Source organism: Mercenaria mercenaria, chromosome 5 (assembly GCF_021730395.1).
Source record: "Mercenaria mercenaria strain notata chromosome 5, MADL_Memer_1, whole genome shotgun sequence".
Lineage (NCBI taxonomy): Eukaryota > Metazoa > Mollusca > Bivalvia > Venerida > Veneridae > Mercenaria > Mercenaria mercenaria.
In genome coordinates this window covers 5,357,427-5,379,040 of record NC_069365.1, presented here as the reverse complement: position 1 = coordinate 5,379,040, position 21,614 = coordinate 5,357,427, and the positions used below count along the sequence as shown (strand labels likewise).

The 21,614-nt window shown below is 34.1% G+C and overlaps 2 protein-coding genes across 2 annotated transcripts; one reads left to right on the top strand and one right to left on the bottom strand.

Moving 5' to 3' along the window:
- Positions 1-781: 781 nt before the first annotated feature.
- Positions 782-11,752, top strand: LOC128557238 (carbohydrate sulfotransferase 3-like). The gene is made up of 3 exons (XM_053544415.1): positions 782-881; positions 8,783-9,056; positions 10,891-11,752. The coding sequence occupies exons 1-3, from the start codon at positions 782-784 to the stop codon at positions 11,750-11,752; spliced, it is 1,236 nt and encodes a 411-aa protein (XP_053400390.1).
- Positions 11,545-18,240, bottom strand: LOC123558755 (dimethylaniline monooxygenase [N-oxide-forming] 2-like). Its single transcript, XM_045350624.2, has 5 exons — positions 18,066-18,240; positions 16,828-17,005; positions 16,069-16,233; positions 14,336-15,020; positions 11,545-12,797 (listed from the first exon to the last, which is right to left on the bottom strand). Exons 2-5 carry the CDS (start codon positions 16,967-16,969, stop codon positions 12,422-12,424), a joined length of 1,368 nt encoding a protein of 455 aa, XP_045206559.2. The 5' UTR covers positions 16,970-17,005; positions 18,066-18,240; the 3' UTR covers positions 11,545-12,421.
- Positions 18,241-21,614: the final 3,374 nt, after the last annotated feature.

Sequence of the window (21,614 nt, the reverse complement as noted above, 5' to 3'; positions counted from 1 at the left end):
AATTAATTAATTCATTCATTTGCAGTTACAGAAAAATGTCAGCACTTACATAATGGAACTATTTTGTTGTAACTTTTGGGGGAATATTTTACCTTCATTTTATATAAAACCATTTGGATTATTTAATTTACTTATTTTTATTAAAATTGAAACTTTACTGGGTAGAAATTGTACACCTGTCAAATTCACCAAAAAGTTCGCTAGCCAAAGGGGTTTTCAATGATTTTATCTTTCAAATAATATAAACTAGTAACTTGTACGTCAGGAACAGGAAATGGCTGATAAATAATACATCTTTACAGGCCCGAGAGGTATTTTGTACACAAATCATGTTAAGGTAACTAATTTTAGGGGCTTAGGCATTATACTTTCGGACTGTATTTCAAAATCTGGTCAAAATTAAATAAGTTGTATTTTCGTGAAAAAATCATATTTGTGATACGTGATAGAAAAATCAATTTGAAATTAAAGACTAACAATTGAACCTTGAGAAAGTGTCTGTTGTTGGATTATTGGTATTTTCCCGTTACTTTACGATAGGCTACAAGATAATACTAAATGTGTAGACGTAGTGTTTTGTAAAAATAACTTATTTTGAACTACATTTTAATTTCAACTTTGCACGAGATTACAATGTATGATATGAACTTTGTTATTATTCTATATTGAAAGAGTGACGTTAGAAATAACCATTTGTCAACTAGTTAACAGCACAGATACTCCAAAAGCCACCACAGGACGGACATTCTAGAAAAGTGACATTTATTAATATTGTGTGAAAATGGAATCGGAAAGTAAAGGATATATAACAGTCAAAAGGATTCTAGCTTTATTGATACTGTCTCTACTGTTCTTTGCAGAATATCGAAATATCCCAAAAGGTAAGTTTTAACTCGTTAAAAAGCTGCTGACAAATTATTTATATATCATTGGCAAAAATAATGATAATCGGACATAACGGAGAAAGAATTTCACTAGTCTCAACTTAATGTTTTCGTCGTTTATAAATCACACCAAAAACCAACAGTTATGCAACAAACAAGACAAATAAACAGAAAAACACATTCAAGCACAGATTTGACTACGTACATACATAACAGATGACGCGGTAATGCTGCATAAACAGTCACTATTGTGTACATTGACCATACATTTAAAATTGCTTTTGTAGCAATACCCCCGACCGCCATCAACATATCAGGGAAAGTACTTAAGTTCCTGATAATTACATAATCTCTTTGAATTATAGGAGAGATCGTGTTTGTATACAAATTCTATTTTTAGAACTGATAAGACAGTGATCGGGTGGGCAGAAGCCGACCGTCCATGTTTTTTGTAAACAGTGATGTTTTTCTAACGGTCTAAACTTTCTTAAAACACAAATTACATAAATAATTTTTTGATCAATGGAAAGGTTATAAAACAAGCAATTTATTGATTACTTTTAATTGTTATTTCGAAATAAAATGGATTAATTATGAACGCTTAACTTACACTGTTTTTCTAAAGGTTGTGAAAATCACTACGCCGCTTTTAAAATTATATGTCATTTAAAACGGTTATTCATTGAAAAAAGATATTTGGATACAAAAATATGAAGATTGTTAGTATTTCAAATCTTTTTGAATTTTGAAAATCCATAAATGAGCAAAAAAGTTATTAAAAATTAAAAATTCTGATTCAATACGCAAACGGTGTTAAAATCATTTGTTTTGCCAACCACCAGATAAACAGATGTTAACGCGTGACGTCACGGCGATCTCTCCTATAGGTCCGCAGTATTGCTGTCTTTAACTTACGGGTTTGTAACACCGGTTCAAGATAATTACACAGTCTTTGACTTACACAGAATTGTGTAACTTGTTCAAGGAAAACTTACACAGATTTGTAACACCGGTTCAAAATAATTACACAGTCTTTTACAGGTTTATAACAGAACAGAACAGAAAGTTTATTAACATTTTGGATTTAAACATAGTTTATCATCCATACACAGAGTACATATATATAGATCTGTATATCTGTATCATGTCAAACATTTTATCATACAAAAAAAAAAAAAAAACTGAAATCAAAATAATATGAATACTAAAAGGAAAATACACAATTTAATGAGGGTAGATGTACAACTACAATAATAAAATTGGCAAATATCAGATACAGAATTAATAAAACTTCATCCAGATTCTCGTAAAATATTTTCTCGTATTTTCATATTTTCAATGCTCAACTTATACACAACATTATTTTTGAAACTATAACCTGGTCGCTAAGCTAAGTTTAAACAATATTTATTTATTTATTTATTTAGGTTTTACGGCGCCAAACAGGACTACAAATTTTGGTTCCACATCTCATTTACATCGAAATAAAAACATGAGGTATGGAATCAAAATTTGCATACCTGCTGGAATCACAGAGTTATTGCAAAACCAAGTGTTAAGACCCTATTTGTCGCCTCTTACGATCATGCAAGGGTAAGGCAGTGGTTCCAATTCTTTTCATACACAGATCGTCTTAGAGCCACATGGGGCAAGTTTGAACAAAGTCAGCAGTTTAAACATGTTCGAAAGACATATGTAAAACTCAGGAATGTAACGTTTGCTTACAGCCTTATATTTGTTACATGTTAACATGAAGTGGTATTCATCTTCCACTTCACCATTTCCACAAATCTGACATAACCGTTCAGATCTTTCTCGTTTATCGTTACCATAACGCGCATTCTCTATACGAAGGCTATGAGAAGATACTCGCATACGTACGTGTTACATAAAATCTTTGTGACCGACTCAAAATATTTAAACAGTTTTCATATGCAAGATTATCTTTCACGTGTTTATACAGTGTCAGTTTATCGTTACTATCTATATCACGTCTCCATTCTTGCATAAACAGTCATTCTTGCATAAACTAGGTTAAGCACCGCTTTTAAAAATTAACATTTATTTCTTTACAAATGGCATTATTTTAAAGGGGAACAACTCCTGTAGAATATTTTAAATATCCAATTTTACAGGACAGAACAGTAAAAGATATATTGAACAGATAAATTGTTTGTCAAGATGTCGACACAAACATGCATTTTATTACATAATAGATACGTCATACATATATCTTAATTAAAAAGGAAGAAGTCGTATTTTACTATTACATGTATATCACTAAAAATAGACAGAAGGGTTTTAGTGTCAATAAAAAGAAAGCACTTCCCCTCGAACCGGTATAAGCCAAATATTCTTTCAGCCAAGAAAGCGTGTATTCTTACCGCATAACTGCATGGAGATAAATTCACCTAATGCCGCTCGCCAGTTAAATTATTATAGCCAGAACTAGATTATACACCGTATACATATACCTCATAACTGGAAATAGATTCACCTAATATCATCTTCAACAGTGGATCATGTGGGCAAGTTGCAAGTACGTCTTAGAGTATATTTTGAATATTCTTTGTAAATAAGAAAGTTCCAGTCGGTCGCTATGCTCCCTCCTTTCAGCTTTCCTATTTATGAAGAATATTTAATATGCTCTAACCGACTTAGTGCAGGCTCCGCCCATTTACAGTGACATAATTTTGCCAATGTTTTCTCCTTTCCGTTGCTAAATCGTTGCTAACGTATGTGAGCCTCATTAATCATTGCTCCGTATAATTGTTACATCATCTATGTTTCTACACTTTGCCGCAGCTATATGTGGCAGACGTGTTTTATTTGCTCTTGAATCTTACCATAATAACTCTCTTATTTGTGTTGAGATTGTGCTGAAAATTGGATATAATGCATATGAACGTACTTTGCATCTGTGTGTGCTTCTATGTTGCAGTAGCTTCAGTGATTCAGTGGATTGCATCCAGTGAAATTTTTGATAATTTTCTTCATGAATTTACATCAGACATTACCTGTCGTTCACCTGTAAAATATACATACACTAGAGATCAATTATTGGATATTGGATCTACGGTATCGAACAATAGCGGATAAGGAAAACTAGACCCTGCGGCATATAGGATTATAAACTTACACAATTTATCCTGTAAAAAGAAAACGCATAGAGAAGTAAACGAGGTGATAAAAGTAAGATAATTCCTAATCAAAATGGTGTCAACTTTGAAAATTTGATATACCCTAAGAAATACAATCAGTATAAAAATATACGCGAACATGTATCTTGCATTACACTGAACTGTAGATCTGTTGTGAACAAAGATGATTGTGTGGGCCAATACCTCAGGGATGAGAGAATAGATTTAGCTTTTCTGACTGAAACTTGGTACTCGGACGAGAAACAGCATCAGTTTGAAACTTCCGACTTGAACCAGAATGGATATAAATTAAGCGTAACTAATCGAAAAAATCAAAAAAGGCTGGGGTGTTGCGATCACATGTAGAAACACAATCAATATGCGAAGGTAACTCACGGCACTGTTCGAAGCTTTGAATATGGTTTTTGGAAGCTCGTTTTCAAAAATTTAACCATACACGTAGTGGGTGTGTATAGACCCCCGGTTCTATCGACTGGAAACCAGTTCGTTGCTGAATTTGTTTTATTTCATCGAAAATGTTTTACCACATTATGACAATTTACTTATAATGGGAGATTTCAACTTGCATATAAACGATGACAACAGTTCTATTACAAACTTCAAGGACTCCCTAGTAACAATGGGCCTAAAACAATACGTTGATTTCAGTACTCATACAGGAGGACATAGCTTGGATCTAGTCATAGCTGAGTCTTTTAATGGTGTTTATAGAGAAATGTGAGCCTGGATCATTTTTATCTGTTCACTGTGTTTTTAAGGTTCTCTTAGATGTTAAAAAAGAGACTATTACTAGTAGGAGCGTGATATTTAGAAACTTTAAAAATTTGAACGAATCAGAATTTTCCAACGACCTAAGAACAATAAACGTTGATTCACAGAATATAGACAAGTTTGTGAAAGAGTTTGAATCGGAAATAGAGGATGTCCTGAATAAGCACACTCCCCGAAAAAAAACAAACTATAATTCAGAGAGCACCCAAACCTTGGTTCAATAAAAAACTGCAACATCTAAAGCAGCAAGTTAGAAAGTCTGAGCGTACATGGAGGCGCTATGGTAAAACAGATCAGTTTGAGTCGTATAAAAAAGTAAGAAATGAATACAATTTTGAAATCAAACGTTAAAAGAGCAACACACTCAGTGAAAGATAGACAACGCTAAAGGTGATTCTAAGACTCTGTATGAATTGGTATCTGAGCTAACTGGTACCAAATATGAAAACACACTGCCTCAAGGAGAGTCTAATATTTCATTGGCCGAAAAATTTGCTGACTTTTTCATGGCAAAAATCTCAAAAATACGTCAATTCCTAAGTGAATACCAAAACTTTGAACCTCAAGTAAAGGATAAACAAAGTTTAAACAAGTTTACTGAATTGACTCAAGATGAAGTGAAAAATCTCATCAATGAACTGAATACTACGTCTTCAGAGTTAGATATTTTGCCAACACGTATTCTGAAATCACATGTAGATGAACTTCTCTCTAGTATCACTAAATTGGTGAATCTCTCATTACAATAAGGTGTTTTCCCTGTGAAATACAAACAAGCAGTTGTTAGACCTCTGCTAAAAAAAGCCGGTCTTGAACTAGAGATTTCCAATTATCGTCCTGTGAGTTATTTATCATTTCTATCAAAACTTATTGAGAAAGCTGTTCTTTACAGATTTAACAAACACGTAAATCAAAACAGTCTTTTGCCTAAGAACTAGTCTGCATACAGGAAATACCATTCCTGTGAATCTGCGCTACTTCGGTTAGTCAATGATCTTCTAAGTGGTATGGAGAAAAAGGAAGTCTCTGCCCTTATTGCGATTGACTTAAGTGCAGAATTTGACACTGTCGACCCAACGACATTCTTCTAGATGTCATAAACGCACAATATGGCGTCTGTGATACAGCTCTTTAATGGGTAGACTCCTATTTAAGGCTTCGTACTTGTAAGATTAATATCAACAATGTATATTCATCAGACCGCCATCTTGAATGCAGTGTGCCCCAGGGCAGTTGCCTTGGTCCTTGGCTGTATCTCACCTATGCTGGAACTCTTTTTGATGTCATTCCAAAATCCGTATCAGTCTACGGTTTTGCTGATGATCATATAGCAAATAAAAGCTTTCGTCCTATATCTGTTTCCGTAGAATCACAAGCGATCGGAGATCTTGAAAGGTGCGCAGTTATAATCAATGACCGGATGATAGAAACAAACTGAAAATGAACACTTCCAGAACTGAATTTATTATGTTTGGCAGCAGACCTCAATTGAACAAATGTTTTACAAATTCCATTAACATTGCTAGTGATGATGCCAAACGTGAAAGTACAGTTAGATATCGCTGTGCATTTCTTGACGAAAAGAACATCCGAAAATACTTAACAAAAGCAGCCACTGAAATTTTAGTTTTGTCTCTAGTTATTTCACATCTGGATTATTGCAAAGCGTAAGATGCAACGTATTCAAAACATGTGCGCAAACCTTATCTTTAACAGGAGGAAATTTAACAGTTCTAAACAAGCATTGTACCACTTACATTGGTTGCCGGTGAAAGAAGAATTGAGTCCAAGATACTCTCTTTCATGTATAGCTGTCACACCGGCAGAGCACCTCTGTATTTAACAGAATTGCTAACAGAGTATATTCCTAGTAGACAAGGTTATAGATCGTCTGAAAATTCTGAATGTCGTTATATTGCTGCATACAACAAGTGCAAAACATTCAATGATAGAAGTTTCTGTACTATTGGTCCAAAACTTTGGAATGAACTGCCGTTAGAACTACGCAAAAGTAAATCACTTGACACATTAAAAAAAATCTAAGACACTGTATTTCAGAGATTTCGCGACATTGTTTTAAATTTTTGAAAACTGTTTATCATGCGAAAACAGCAGGTGATAGTTCTTAAATTTTTGTAAAAAGGTTTTACATTTCAACATTTATATCTGCAAGGTTTGTTGAATAAACGCATTTGTTGGTAAGGCTCTATGGGAAGGGAAGTGTGTAGTATTTCTTTCTTAAATAGTATATGATGGCATCATTAACCGGGGTGTGTGTGTGTGTGTGGGGAGGGGGAGGGGGTTGAACCTCTATATGCAGCCCGTCTGGGCGTACCAGATGCCTTAAGCATTGATATTGGTAATAGGGATAAAATGACCTGATGGGGAGGGGTGCGATCAGGAATGTTTATTACAATAAGGCTGTAATTGTTATTATTGTCATCATTAATATTGTTATAATAACTCTTATTATCATCATTATGTACAACGCCATTGAATATATTATTGTATAAAAATAGGCGTTTAATAAAATTATTCAGTTTCAGTTTCAGTAAGCAATTATTGTTCAAGGGCAAGGAACGCTCACAGTAAGTTAATTTCATATGAAAGCCATTCTCAAGTCATTCATAACACTGAAAGAATTTTAAAAATCGGACCATTATTTAAAAAGATTTGGCAATTTGAAATTTAGCAAAATATCATGGAGGCAGCCATTTGTGTGTGTTTATGACGTCATCTACACACTGCTGAATACTTTATTTAGCAAATAACCTTTTAGATAGATTAATTTCATATGTTTCTTGAGTGTTAGATTTAGAACATGGTAATTTCTTTGATCATAGCTGGAAAAGTAGAGAAATTATTCTACAGAAATAAGTAAATTCATTTGAAGTATGTATCTAGAAATTAAATAAATCCGCCATTTTGTTTTTGTTGCCATTGAAACAAAATGGCCGCTATTTTGATTAAATATTCAAATGCTCATAATTTTCTCATTTTTAAGCCGATTTTCAAAATTCTTTCACTTCTTTAAATGGGTTAAGAAATCTAAGAAAAAGGAATAAGGAATTAACACGAGAACAACATTGTCTTTTCTTTAAAGACGGACGCAAAATTGCTATGGATATCTAACAGTAAATTTGTGTTCATAAAAATTTGTATGCGAAGTACTTAAAATTTATGCGCGAATTCATCCATGCTTTTAAAGAGGTAAACCATTTCAGATTCTGTGTATTTTATTTCTGTATGCATTGTTTACACGCTAATGGTAATACGACATGAATATTACTTATTTAGGCGGTGAGTAATGCGCTTGCGCAATGCAGTAATAATTTCTTGCCGAAGAAAATGCTCCATTTGAAGAGCGCTTAATTGATTTTCTATCAAAATAAAAGACAAAATTTAAAAAATCCTTGCAGCTGATTGGATAAAAAACTTAAGGATGCACTAAGTAGAATAAAAGTTGTGACGAATCCAATACTGTTGGCTGGGTTTCAAGAAATTGAAAGAACATAAGACAACGATCTGTATTCTTGTTATGCACTGACGGAAACAGATGTAAAATATCAAAGCTGTCGTATTACAAAAATAATGTTGAAGTTAAATGTCACACGTTCAACTTTATTTTCACAAACAAGTCCTTTGTTGTTCTAGGCTGTTCCAGTAAACTAGAAATCTAAAGCAGTAAATTCCATTGAGTAAAATTATTGTCCCCATAAAGGGAGGTTATTATGCATTTTTATGATCTTGAACTCGCTTTACAACAACAACAAAAATACAAGATCATGCTTCCGTGATTTTTTACTGAACTTATAAAACCTCATCTAAAACAATGAACTCCTTATTAACCGAGTTAGGCATACTAAAGGTAGGATACGGTACATTTTGTGCAATACGAATTTTAATTTCCAGGACTTTTAAGTACAAGAATAGATACCTAGTTTACGCTGGTTAGCTTTTTTTCAGGTGACGTATCTGATAACTATCCCCCAGCTCCAAGCTTACAAAAACGAAAAGATGCCAAAACATTAGACAGCGCAAGCTTTAACGGGAGCCGGAAGTCACCTACATCAAACCGGAAGATGGTTATAATACTAGCCTACATGCACACTGGATCAACGTATATTGGCAGTATTTTTCAACACCACAAAGGTTCATTTTACGAGTTTGAGAACCTACGAAGTCATATGTATTCAACAAGGGCAGGAAAAGTTATACATTTTCTAAACGGAACAAGTCAGTAAGTAAATTACATTTATCCAGAGGAGAATACGTGATTCAAACAAACTTTTCAGAAAGGTTAGGAAACTGACGTTGGTCCAAGTTTTAGATTATTCTGTGCGCCTGTTCCGTATATAGCTCATTATAAAAAGCAACAAATTTATGTCAAAGGTACGCCATTGCCAAGAGAAGTCCTATTATGGTGGTACTAAATAACAAGTTACCTGCGCACTTCTTATACCAGGTATAACGTTTTGACGTCTACGTCATTTATAACGTTGCAATAAAAGGGTACAAAAATATGCGCTTTTTTTGGCCATGGAGGGTACTCAGAGTTTCGCAGTAACCATTCATTATCAAATATATTACTCTATTTAAATAATAAAATGTTTTGCATATACCAATTGCAGCCATACAAACTAAAACAATATGTTATGTAAGATTCTAACACGATCTGATCCATTTTCCTATTAAACAAAGAAGGCTGAAAACAGTGAATTATTATACAACAATTCACTATTCTAACGTCACACTCATTACGTCATGTCGTCAAGCGGCATAGCGGCGCGCTGGAAAAGAAACCGATTGAAAACGGGCAAATATTTAATGAATGCCGTCAAGGATGTACTTTAATTTCGCTGGTAACGTGTTAGAATCGAAATAATGTATCTCATTTAGTGATTTGCTTTTGAATAAAATCATTGTTTGTCGTTCAGATGCGTATTATTATATCACTCGGGCTGCGCCCTCGTGATATAATTCCCTCGCATCTGAACTCCAAACAATGATTTATTCAGCGACAAATCACTAGATGAGATATATAATTTCTTAAATAATATATCCAAAACAGTATTTTTACGTTGACAAAAATCATTGTTTGGAGTTCAGATGCGGAGGAGTTCAGACGATGCGAAAGGGCGAAGATCTTTGTATAATAATACCTAGGAAAAATGCCTGTTTTGTGCCGTCTTCAAAATTATATGACCATTATATGTAATACTTAATTGGCACACTCTAAATCAATTATCAGTGCGCAAAATAATTAAAAGATGTCTATGCACTCCTGTATATTCCGCAGGACCTGTAGCCCCTCGCCTAACATTAATATTATTAAAACACAGTAACATATAAAGTCACGTCGACTAACTATTTGGTAGTCGGAAGTTTTTCCCAAGTTCGTCAACTTTTCTATGTAAAAGACATATTAAAATCAAAATAATATATAGCAAAACCTTGTTTTCAATATATGTGTTTTATATTTTTTTTTATTTAACATCGCACCGACACATGATAGGCCATATGGCGACTTTCCAGCTTTAATGGTGGAGGAAGACCCCAGGTGCCCCTCCGTGCATTATTTCATCACGAGCGGGCACCTGGGTTGAACCACCGACCTTCCGTAAGCCAGCTGGATGGCTTCCTCACATGAAGAATTCAACGCCCCAAGTGAGGAAGCGACGTTAAATAATGATAAAAAAAATATATCATATATTGAAAACAAGGTTTTGCTATATATTATTTTGATTCTAACATGTCTTTTATATAGAAAAGTTGACGAAGTTGGGAAAAACTTCCGACTACCAAATAGTTAGTAACACTCAGAACCTTTTATGCGTCAAGAAGAAAAATTCACATGGGCTACGCCACGTGAAATTATTCTGAAGGCATATAAACTTTTCGTCGTGTTTGAACATATGAGGACATTGTTCTACTACATATAATTTTTTAAAACCCGTCAGTCTTTCAGTCTTCCTTTTTTTTATCAAAAACAAACTGGATCATGTTTGTATTAACATAATACAACGATAGACCTTTTTTACATGCTACATTATCATTTGAATCTTTATTTGCAGAAGGCTACAACCACATCCAGATGTGTTGAATGTTCATCATAACGTACATCCTGTGGTAGGAGCAGAGGCTGTGAGGAAAATGATCACGTGTAACCATCAGGACCTTGACCTTGCTACATTAGCTAATCATTACTTTCCAATCAGACACCCTGTTAACAGACATCTTGTGCCGTTCTTGACTTGTCAGGAAAAGTTGTACGGAAAAAGAACTGCGCTATATTCGGTTAGTGCTCTCAAATATGTTGACAATAAAATGCTGAAGAATACGCCACATGCTATGGAAATTGTTCGGACATGTTTGCCGTTACTCACTAATAGATGTAAACGATCAAAAATAGTCGTTGAAAAATTTATACGAATGACAATGGAGATGGTAAAAGATTTATTCCAAAGCTTTAGAAATTTAAAAATAATTCATTTATTTAGAGATCCTCGGGCTATGTTAGATTCCCAGGCGAGGAACGGCGACAGTAATGCCAATGTCTTATCAACTTTTAAAGGACGTGCCAAATATATCTGTCAGCAAATGTCTACAGATCGTACAATAGCAAAAGAACTCGATATAATGTATCCAGGACAAATTTATACACTTCGATATGAAGACATGGTAGATTTACCTTTAGATACGATTCGAAAGGTGTTTAACTTTATTGACGTACCTTTCACGAAAACAGATGAACTGTTTGTTAAATCTCTTAGTAGGAAGAAACCTGCTCCGCTTAGTGCATGGAGGAAACATATGACGGCACAATCTCTAAGTATTATAGACGAATACTGTAGTTCGTTGTACAAAGAATTAGGCTATATTGAGTTTAAAAATTTAACTGCTGTGAAAGATCCGCGGCAAAAAGACCATTTTTGAAAGCTATACAATTATTAGATTCACAAATCATGATACAAGAACAAAGAATGCCTGATTAAACATGTAAGTCATGACAAAAAACGCGAAACAAATAATACCAAAATCAAAGCATTGAGAGGACGACTGGGGCGTTTTCTATGTGAATGTGTACGTGCCTTTACTTACACTTTGACTGTCAGGGATAAAGCCAGGAGAAACAGCTTGTCTGCTATGGAATGCTATGCAACGTATAATTTATTTAAACCTTACACAAGACACTTTTTATATAGAGAAGAAAATTGGGTGAAAAAGTTCAAAGCAGTAAACATGCAAAATAATAAGAAAAAGAAAAGACAGATGGTCTGAAAATTGACCTAAATATTTGTGCATATGTGAGAGGTTTGTGATGGTGCTATTTTTTCGAAGGATGAGTATTTGTTTAGTCTTTTCTATTGAAATAAAACATCGAATGTGAACAAAACGATACATATTGTTAAAGACGACATGTATGAAAAACATCCACCCAACTGCCTGCAATGTGATATGGGTGGCTACAGAAAATGATGATTTTCTGAAATATCATAGAAGTTAATATGTCCGATTATATACATACAAGAGCTAAAGCAACGTTAACCTTTATGAAGTGTTCTCTGAGTAGTATTTAATGTTTAATCATTTTCTTTTTCAAATTTAACTGCATTTTTGAGAGTGCGATTTTTCTTCTGCTACTTTCGCAAAAGCGGAAATGCTATCATTAAATGCCTGCATCCAGGTGGCAGTGTGCTTTGGTGATTTGGTACCGGTGAAAATTGAAGAAAAACACTGATCTCTGTACGTGGCGATATTTTCATCCTTATTGTGCTCCCATGTATATAACAAATCCCTCGCTTTTATTGCGTCCGGACTAAAACCCGTATCCTCACTTAAATCTTTGATAAATTCAGTCTGGAAATCTATGTCGTCATGGCAATTCTTCAGTTTGGAGCATTCCTTGACCCATTTTTCTGCACTTTCTTTCATTTCTTTCAATGATTTGGACTCATTTGGAATCTTACCGAGAATGTATCTGAAGAAAAAGAAAACAAGAGTTTGAATTATATATAATACATACAATACCAAGAAACCGGCCTATTTAAGACCCCTAACCTGGTGGTTCAAGATTCGATCCACGAGATACCATGTTCTCCATCGTCTCTTTCTATTGTGAGACTTCAGACAAAAATAAAATACCATAAACACAATCTTCAAACATAAATTTTAAGAATTGTCTTTGCAACTCATGTATAATGGATATGCTATAAGGCAATATATCAATCATAGAATTTCTGTTGAAAATACTGCTTGTATTTCACAAGTAAATATGAACAGGCAGAAAAAAGTCCGTATTGTCCCTTTTGTATTGAATGCTGCTTGACTATTTTCATTTAAAATGCATGACCTTACACAGTTCTATAAATAGCGCATACAAACTATTTAAGAATATAATTATCCAGATTTAGATTGTCTGTGCATTGCCTGAAAATTGAGTGTGGAAGATTTATAAATGTCGCTAGAAATGATCGTAATTGTAAGATCTGTATGAAAAAAATGTCGAATCGGAGTACCATTTTGCATTATGTTTTCCTTTTTATAGTAATCTACGCCAGACGTATTGTATTGATACTTCATTTCCTTAAGTTGATAAGTTTGCAAAATTGATATCATCCAGAAATGTTAGAACTATTAGAAATGTAGCCAAGTATGTCTTTAATGCTATAAATACATAAAGAAAAACTTGATACTGCTTCTTCTTAATTTAATTTAATGTGAAATAATTTCATATTAAATGTCCATCTAATTTAGTCGCTTATGTGATATAATTACTCTGTATATTGTGCTATATTGATATGTTGCATTATATACTGTTGATGTCATGAATATGTATTTTATTTTATGTATGTCTTGCCCATCTAAGATATTGTTTTAAAAATGACTAAAGGCATGTTTATGCCGATTTGCCGGATAAAATTTCATAAACTCGTAGTATTTGTTAATAAATTATTTGATACTTAAACTGCAGTTAATGGTAAGGTATGTGACATGCCAACACCTGGTTATTTGCACATGGTACATGATTCTGTCCTGTAAACTTTTGTTACTACCCTTAGTAAGGTATGCATTAATAAATGCTGGACCCAAGAGTTGTGCTATTGAAGCAATGCCTGAATATGTTGTAGCGTATTAAATGAATTACACACCTGAAAGAAAAACAACAACGACAAAACTTATACACACACAAACATGTTTTGACAATCTGGTTTCTGCAGAGCATATCGTACAGAGGGTATTGAGAAGTTCATAATGTCATTTCGTTTTTCATTTTAAGATCTGTCAACAAAATTAACTTTGAACGTGGCCTAAACAAAAATGCCGTTAAACAGATTGCAAGCATTTACTATCGTTTCGCTTCAGATTAGAATATCGAATATTCAAATCGACCCGAGAAGAAAGCTGTTTGCCAAGATGTTGCATTTAGTTGTCTGATACATTGTGTATTACATGGTAATACTATTTTCGGTCAGAGTTAACTTAGAATTCTGTCTTAAAATCAAGCGGTATACATACTTGCAGATCCACAATGCTTGTACATCAAACATGGTGAAGGTGTAGTACTGGTCCTGGGTGCCCATATAGAACAGCTTGTTGTTGCCACCACCAAGCCAAACGCTTCCCTTGTATAGGTTGGCCGGGAACATTGACAATGATGACTTTAGACGCAGTCCATCTTCCATAAACGGAAATGAGTACAAATATCCTGTGCATAATATGACAACGTCTATCTCCTCGGTCGTTCCATCTTTGAAGTGCGCTTTCTTCCCTGTAAATTTCTGTATCAATGGTTTTTCTTCTATTCCTTTCGGCCATTTGAACCCCATTGGTTTTGTTCTCCACGTGCATATGACACTTGAAGCTCCGTATTTCAAACACTGTAGAGCAAGATCTTCTGCGGAATAGCTCACGCAAATAATCAATAGACGCTGACCCTTAAATTCGACAGCGTCACGAAAATTATGGGCATGCAATTTTCTTCCTTCAAATGTCTCAATGCCTAGAAACCCCGGGATATGGGGTGTGTTGAAGATACCCACAGCAACGATGACGTAATCAAATTTTTCCGTAGAGGACGTGTTGGCCGCAAGGTTGGTGCTTTCTAATGTAAAAGTGTCGCCTGCTTCGTTATATTGAACATGTCGCACTACAGTGTTGAACTTTATGCATTTGCTGAGCCCTTCTTTGAGTTTCCAGTGACCTAGAAGTAAAGACCTACACACCAGTCTTTAACGAAGTTTTGTACATTCGGACATTTTACTACCATATACAGTCTGACCAAACAACTGATTTTTTAAAGCATCATTGATACTTCAGGCAATTCAGGCAATAAAAATAATACGAAGCCTGGAAGTGACATGGTTGACATGACTTTCTGAATGAAAATAAACTCCGTAAATTAAGTTATGGCCAAATTTAAGAAAAAACACTTCGGATACCATGTCTTTCCCTCAAGTTAGTAAAATTAAACTCATTCCGGAAAAAATATCAATCATGTCATTTCCAATCTTCCGTAAAATAATGTGAGTTGTTTGATTCTTTATTGACATATTTAAAGGATCCCCAAGCATCTTTTCTGAAGGAGAGTATATAGGAGTTCCGCGGATTTCATGATATTTTCGCGTACAAAAGGAATAATACATATACAATACTTTTTTTGTTTCAGAGTAAGATTATAAGATTCTTATATCCTTCGTGGCATCTTTTACGTTCCCGTATGTCGGAATTAAATGTTTCTTTCAGGTTATCCGGACAACGAGTCGGGCTTTAATTGATAAAAAAATGTCTGAACGGTTGGTTTGATAGTAGAAGTCTCAAGAACTGAGGAAATTATTAAATACAAGATGTTACCGTCTTTCCAAAGTGCAGGAAGAGTTATCTACCATATTAAAACATGCAGGGTTTCGGAAAAATATGCAAAATGGTTCCATTGAAATAAAACTATTAAACAATTTAAAAAGTATATCTATTTTTGCGTAACCCTGCACTAATAGTTCGTTGTTGACACACTGAAAGAACTGAAATAAAATCAATTATTCAAAATTAATTACGGTAAAAAAGTATCCATACAGCCGTAAGTTCAATCAAGTGAAATGCTTTACCAAGACAGATGCGGAAGTGTAAAGAGAAATTTAGATTCCAGGAATTTACAGTTTCTCTGCTAATTTTTGATAAATGAAACTTATGTGCTAAATGTAATGACATGAACACTAGAAAAAAAGAAATGCATCGATATAAACAGGATTTACCTTCAAGATAGTCCAGTAAAACAGGTCTAGGAGAAAATAAGGGGATGGCTTTCCCAAGATGTTTCTGAAATGTGTAATCCGGGAACTCAATGCACTCCTTAGGTCCATTTGACCATAGGTGCTTATACATGCCGGCTTGACATGGTTCGCCATATTCATCAGTACCTACAAGCAAATATAGAAATGCGTTATATTAAAGTCTAGAAATTTATTTGAAATCCTTCAAATACAAAAATACATACGTGAATTTTAAAAAACATTTATTTATATCAGTGTTTTCTACAACTCCTGGTTAACGGTGTAAATATGTATCAGGTATTTACAAGCTTTGATCTTCCCTTGCGCTTTCGCAATAGATTTAGAGAAGAACTGGTTTAGAAACAAAATAATGTTTTTGTTCATAATAAGGACAATATTACTATATTTAAGACATATTTTATATAAAAATTAATTTCTTGATATCAAAAATTATTTTCTGATAAAAATATTAGTATGATAAATATGGGCACTCGTCTAATCCCCCTCCCCATTTATTATACTGACCCAACTTATTTCCGTGAAGTGTCACTAACAAACCTTATACATGTAATCAATAATTGGACAGCTGTGCAATTTCTTGACACTAAAACATAATAGTTTGATACTTGATATCAAGAAATGACTTTTAATATCAAGAATTCGATTTTCAAGACATTGTTAGTATCTCTATATAAAAAACAGAACAAACCAGACAACACGCTACTGAAATATTACAATTACCTGTTCTCCAAGAATAGTTCCATAGTCCACCCCATGTGCTTTGCCTTTCGTAGCAGGTGACATCAACTTCATTACCGCCGTCGATGTCTGCAAAATTCCATAAAGCAGACATTCCACATGGACCTGCAACTACCACACACATCCTCTTCTTTGTTGCAGCAATATTTTATAGATTTAGCTGAAAAGAGATTTTGCAGTTGTCATTATTAAGGAACACTCCGTATTTAAACGAAAATAAAAAACACCATTTATTTGATTAAAACTGACATTACCCTTATATAAGTTTATCCGTCAGCAAGTTTTAGATTTTTTCGGTGCATCGATCGGCATTGAAGGTCAGGCCGGATGTCTCGGTGTTAGAAAAAGCATAATAGCGCAAGATACTGTCCAGCGGTCTGTTGTAATGAATCAAAATTATTTGAAGGAATTTGGTATAGGGTCACGCAAGAGACATTTGTGTATAATGATTTTGGAAACGGACCAGCAGTTTCTGACAAAAAGATTTTCAAAGTTTTATATAGGCATATAGGGAAAATAAGCAAAACCCCTTGGGGCCATGTTTTTCGCTGAATCAATATTATTTGAAGGAATATAGTAGAGGGTCACCCAAGGAACACTAGTCTCGTGTAAAATTGTTTTGAAATCAGTTTTCTATATAGCCATAAGTCCAAAGGACAGGAACAACAAAGGGAAGAAATTTAACCAAAAAGAAAAAAAATTCTTACAAGGTACAGATATGTCAAAATACACCTAAATATTGGAGATACCATCCATGTTGTACCACAGAAAAGTGGTCTCGGTTTTTCCCTACGGCCAATAATAAAAAAGTTACTAAATAAGCTATTTATAGTTACATAAAAGGGTAGTAATTAAAAAAAGTATTGTAAATGAACAAAAGAAGGATCAGCCAAATAAAAACTAGAGCAATGAAATGCAACGCAATTGCAGAGCAATATACACACAAAACAAAGTCATATGAATTTTGACCCCTAAGTGTGACTTTGACCTTGAAGTGAGCCGTCCGAAACATGCGCTCTGCACGTCGTTTCGATGAGGTGAACATTTGTGTCGGGTTTCTTTGAAATCCTTCAAGGGGTTCAAGAGTTACAGAGCGGAAAGGAAATTGCTAACCAACAGACAGACAGACAGACGGACACCGAGGCGATAACATAATACGTCCCTCCAGGCGTATAAAAAGGAATCGAGATCTTATGGTCAAAATATGGTAAAAATGTTACTTTCGATTTCAGCGACACAACATCCATAATTCGGATACGTCCGTAACTACGCTAAAGGAAGTGGCTAATCGTACGGTCCCGTATTAATAAGGAAATAACCCGCAGGTAGCTATTCGTACAGCAGTTGTTGTATTACATTGTACTGAAGTCATTCAACTGATATATTTTCAACCGATTTCTTTACTTTTATTTAATATTCAGTCGCAAATAAACAGGAAGTGATTTCGAATAATGAAAAAAGGCTAATTTTATGTCTGTGTGCAATATTATTGTCATCGTATGATATATATATGCAATAAATCAATGATTGTTAGTGTTAATAATAAAAATGTCATCTATAGAAGTTCACATCATGGTTTGAATATCATGTAATATGCTTACTTTTTCCTTCGTATTTCGGTTGATAAGACTGGAACTAATTATTGACAATATTTAGAAAGTGTCTGTCTGTATGTCTGTCCATCTGTCTATCTATATATGCATCTTATGTATTATCGTACTTCATTATTCATGCGGTAGAGCCGTATTCACTATCCATATATCATTACAGCGTATCTGTATCTTATGTATGGAGTTCAATCTGGGTAAGTGTGAGATTGAGGATTACTCAAAAGAAAAAAAAACCTATCATCTACAATTATACACTCCATAATATAGCACTAGAAACTAGAGACGCTGCTAAATACATGGGCCTCACACTAAGTAAAGATTTCAAAACACATTGATAACATGACATCAAAAGCAAATAATCCACTTAGGAATGTCAAAAAAAAACAACAAAAAAAAACAACAGAAAAGTAAAAGAAACAGCTTACCACACCAATGTCCGCCTACAGCTTAAATAATGTAAAATTTACATGTCTTCAGTTGGTACTGGCAGTGTTCCACAAGACTGGAGGATGGCTATCGTTGCCCCTGTATACAAAAAGGGCTCACGAAGCAATGCCAGCAATCACAGACCTATTCTCTTACTTGCATTGCTTCCAACTGACGAAGCATGTTTTAGTATCAAATATTATGAATCATCTAGATAATAAAATTTGCTTAATTCCTTCCAACATGACTTCCGCTTAAACACAGTTGTGAATCTCAGTTAATTAAGTTTTTGATAACCTTAAAGCTAGTAAATAGACAGACCTAATAGTAATGGATTTTAGCAAAGCGTTTGACAAAGTCGATCACAATCTTTTGGTCTACAAGCTATTTGCATTAGGTATAGACAGAAAACCATCCATGTGGATTAAATCTTTCTTTAAAAAACGGACACAAAAGGCCACCAATCAGATATACTACCTGTGGTGTCAGGGGTACCCCAAGGGTATGTCTTTAGGCCTTGCCTTTTCCTAACATTACAAATGTCTTCGCCCTACAGATCGACCTGCATACATAAGAAGTTTAGCCAATTCTGAGTGGAATAAGATTGTCCCTTTTTTTAAATAAGGACTTAAATTTGTTATAGAAAGTAAAAAATTAACTCACCCTCTGTCTTTGTTTACATTTCTCGTATAGTTCTTGTCATTAGCGCCGTCTCGGAAGTATCACTGGCTCTTTTTTCAACTCACCTCCATAAAGAATGGGATTCAGTGTATACAGCCCGTGAATCAGTCATTGTTGTTTTCGACGTATTTAAATTTTTGTCACGTGATACTGTCTTCGTTGATTTACGGAAGTCGGCGAATCCTGGCGTGTTAATTAGGCATCCGCGGGTCATTAAATATTTTATGATTTTATATCCATTCGTATCTCAACAATATTTGGCCATCCAAGTCTAACTAACGGGCGAATTTGTTCATTAGACTATTTTCTACAAATCTACAAAGTTATTTGCTTTCTTTTAACGGTGATTTTGAACAGGATTATAAATTTAACTGTTTGATAAATGGCTTTGAAACTTTTAACACTTGCTCACCATCATGGTCACGCATTGCAATATAGTGCAAGACTTATCCAAATCCACAAATACAGAAAAAAGTGTCTGTCTTATACATTTGTATATATATATATTAAATAAAATCTCTGGTTATAGTTTGACCCCATACTTCCATCAATTCTTCGAATAGTCGAGCGCGCTGTCAACAGACAGCTCTTGTTTATGTATTCTTCTTGATGGGACAGTAATAGTGAGACGGTTTGTTGACTACTGGATATAGGATATATGCTGCCAAGGAAATCCATATCATGCAAGAGCGAAAGTCCGCTATATCACTAATTTAGATGATTACATCTTAAAAATGAAGCAAATGTATACAGGATATGTTTCTCTGTAATGTCTTCGCAAAGTTTGATATCAAGTCATATCTGTTTTAGTATATATAGACTTAAGGCGCTTTAAATAAAATCTACCACTGTATTATTTTGTCACACTTTATGGAAACAAAATGCGGTTATCTTGTTTGCTCTTTTGATCCTGATGTCAAGGACAGAACAAGTCAAATAATACAGATGAGTGCAAGGAGAGAAGATGAAACATTCAATTGTTGCATTCACCCAACAGTTAGAATCAGCAGTAAGGCTGCAGGTATTACCAACATTACTTACTGAAATAAGCAAATGTTTCACAGAGAAGATCTAGTAGAGTTTTTCTATAAGAGAAGCTTTAAAAAAGTTCATGAACTTCCTACCAGAAAGTGAAAACAATATCCTTATAGGTCACAATATTCAGTCTTTCGATTGTCATGTTTTAACATATGCTTTAAAGTCTACAAATTTAATTCAGAAGTTCAGTGAAAATGTGTATGGGTTTATCGACTCTTTAAAGTTGTAGAAACAAATTTTTAAAGAAGGGTCTCATAAGCAAGAATGTCTTGCAGTACGTATTTTAGGTAAATAATTTTTATTAGAAGCTCACAATGCTGTAGCTGATGTATGAGTATTACAACAAATGTTTAAGCAATGTCCTGGTTCATTACAGGAAATGTCTAGGTCGTCATTTGCAATGCAGTATATACAAAATGTTCAGGCTAAAAAGAAAAAAATAATGTTTATGAATGAGACACTGTAAATTTTAAATACTAAATAAAACGTTCTGTTATGTTCGGTTCTTTTCTGTATTTTTTCTTTTCTGAAAAAATACTTTTCTTTCATGTGATGATTTCTTACATTATTTATCATACCTGACATGAAATGTTATCATAATTGAGATTGAAACTTTTTATATTTTTAGACGTTAAGAGCAACAACTATAGCTTTTTGTATATGCAAAATTTTATCCAAACGTTGTGTTATAACATTATATAATAATATTACAATATTTGTTATACATCATTGACAGATGTCATACCACTGTATGGTAACTACAACGGTAGCCGTGTGTTTGGATTTGTCCAATATGACCGCTCAAAGCAAAAAACAACGGAAGGCCATGTAATGTCATACATATATTTAATAAGTCTTGCTACGTTTCATTACCAAATTCTGTTCAGTAACCCTGGTAATGTCCAAAGAAGTAATCACCGGACTGACATGACGATCGGAATCATATTTAGCATAAATATATCTTATAAACTCGTGGAGATTGTTCAAATTCGCGTCAGATGTTCCAAAATTTCA

Bases quoted from the DNA above. Each gene is read 5' to 3' on its own strand.
- LOC128557238 (XM_053544415.1), top strand. From the start codon at position 782: ATGGAATCGGAAAGTAAAGGATATATAACAGTCAAAAGGATTCTAGCT. The intron at 882-8,782 runs GTAAGTTTTAAC...GCTTTTTTTCAG, and splicing joins ATATCGAAATATCCCAAAAG to GTGACGTATCTGATAACTAT. The intron at 9,057-10,890 runs GTAAGTAAATTA...CTTTATTTGCAG, and splicing joins TTTCTAAACGGAACAAGTCA to AAGGCTACAACCACATCCAG.
- LOC123558755 (XM_045350624.2), bottom strand. From the start codon at position 16,969: ATGTGTGTGGTAGTTGCAGGTCCATGTGGAATGTCTGCTTTATGGAAT. The intron at 16,234-16,827 runs GTAATTGTAATA...ATTTGCTTGTAG, and splicing joins GAACTATTCTTGGAGAACAG to GTACTGATGAATATGGCGAA. The intron at 15,021-16,068 runs GTAAATCCTGTT...CTTTACTTCTAG, and splicing joins TTTACTGGACTATCTTGAAG to GTCACTGGAAACTCAAAGAA.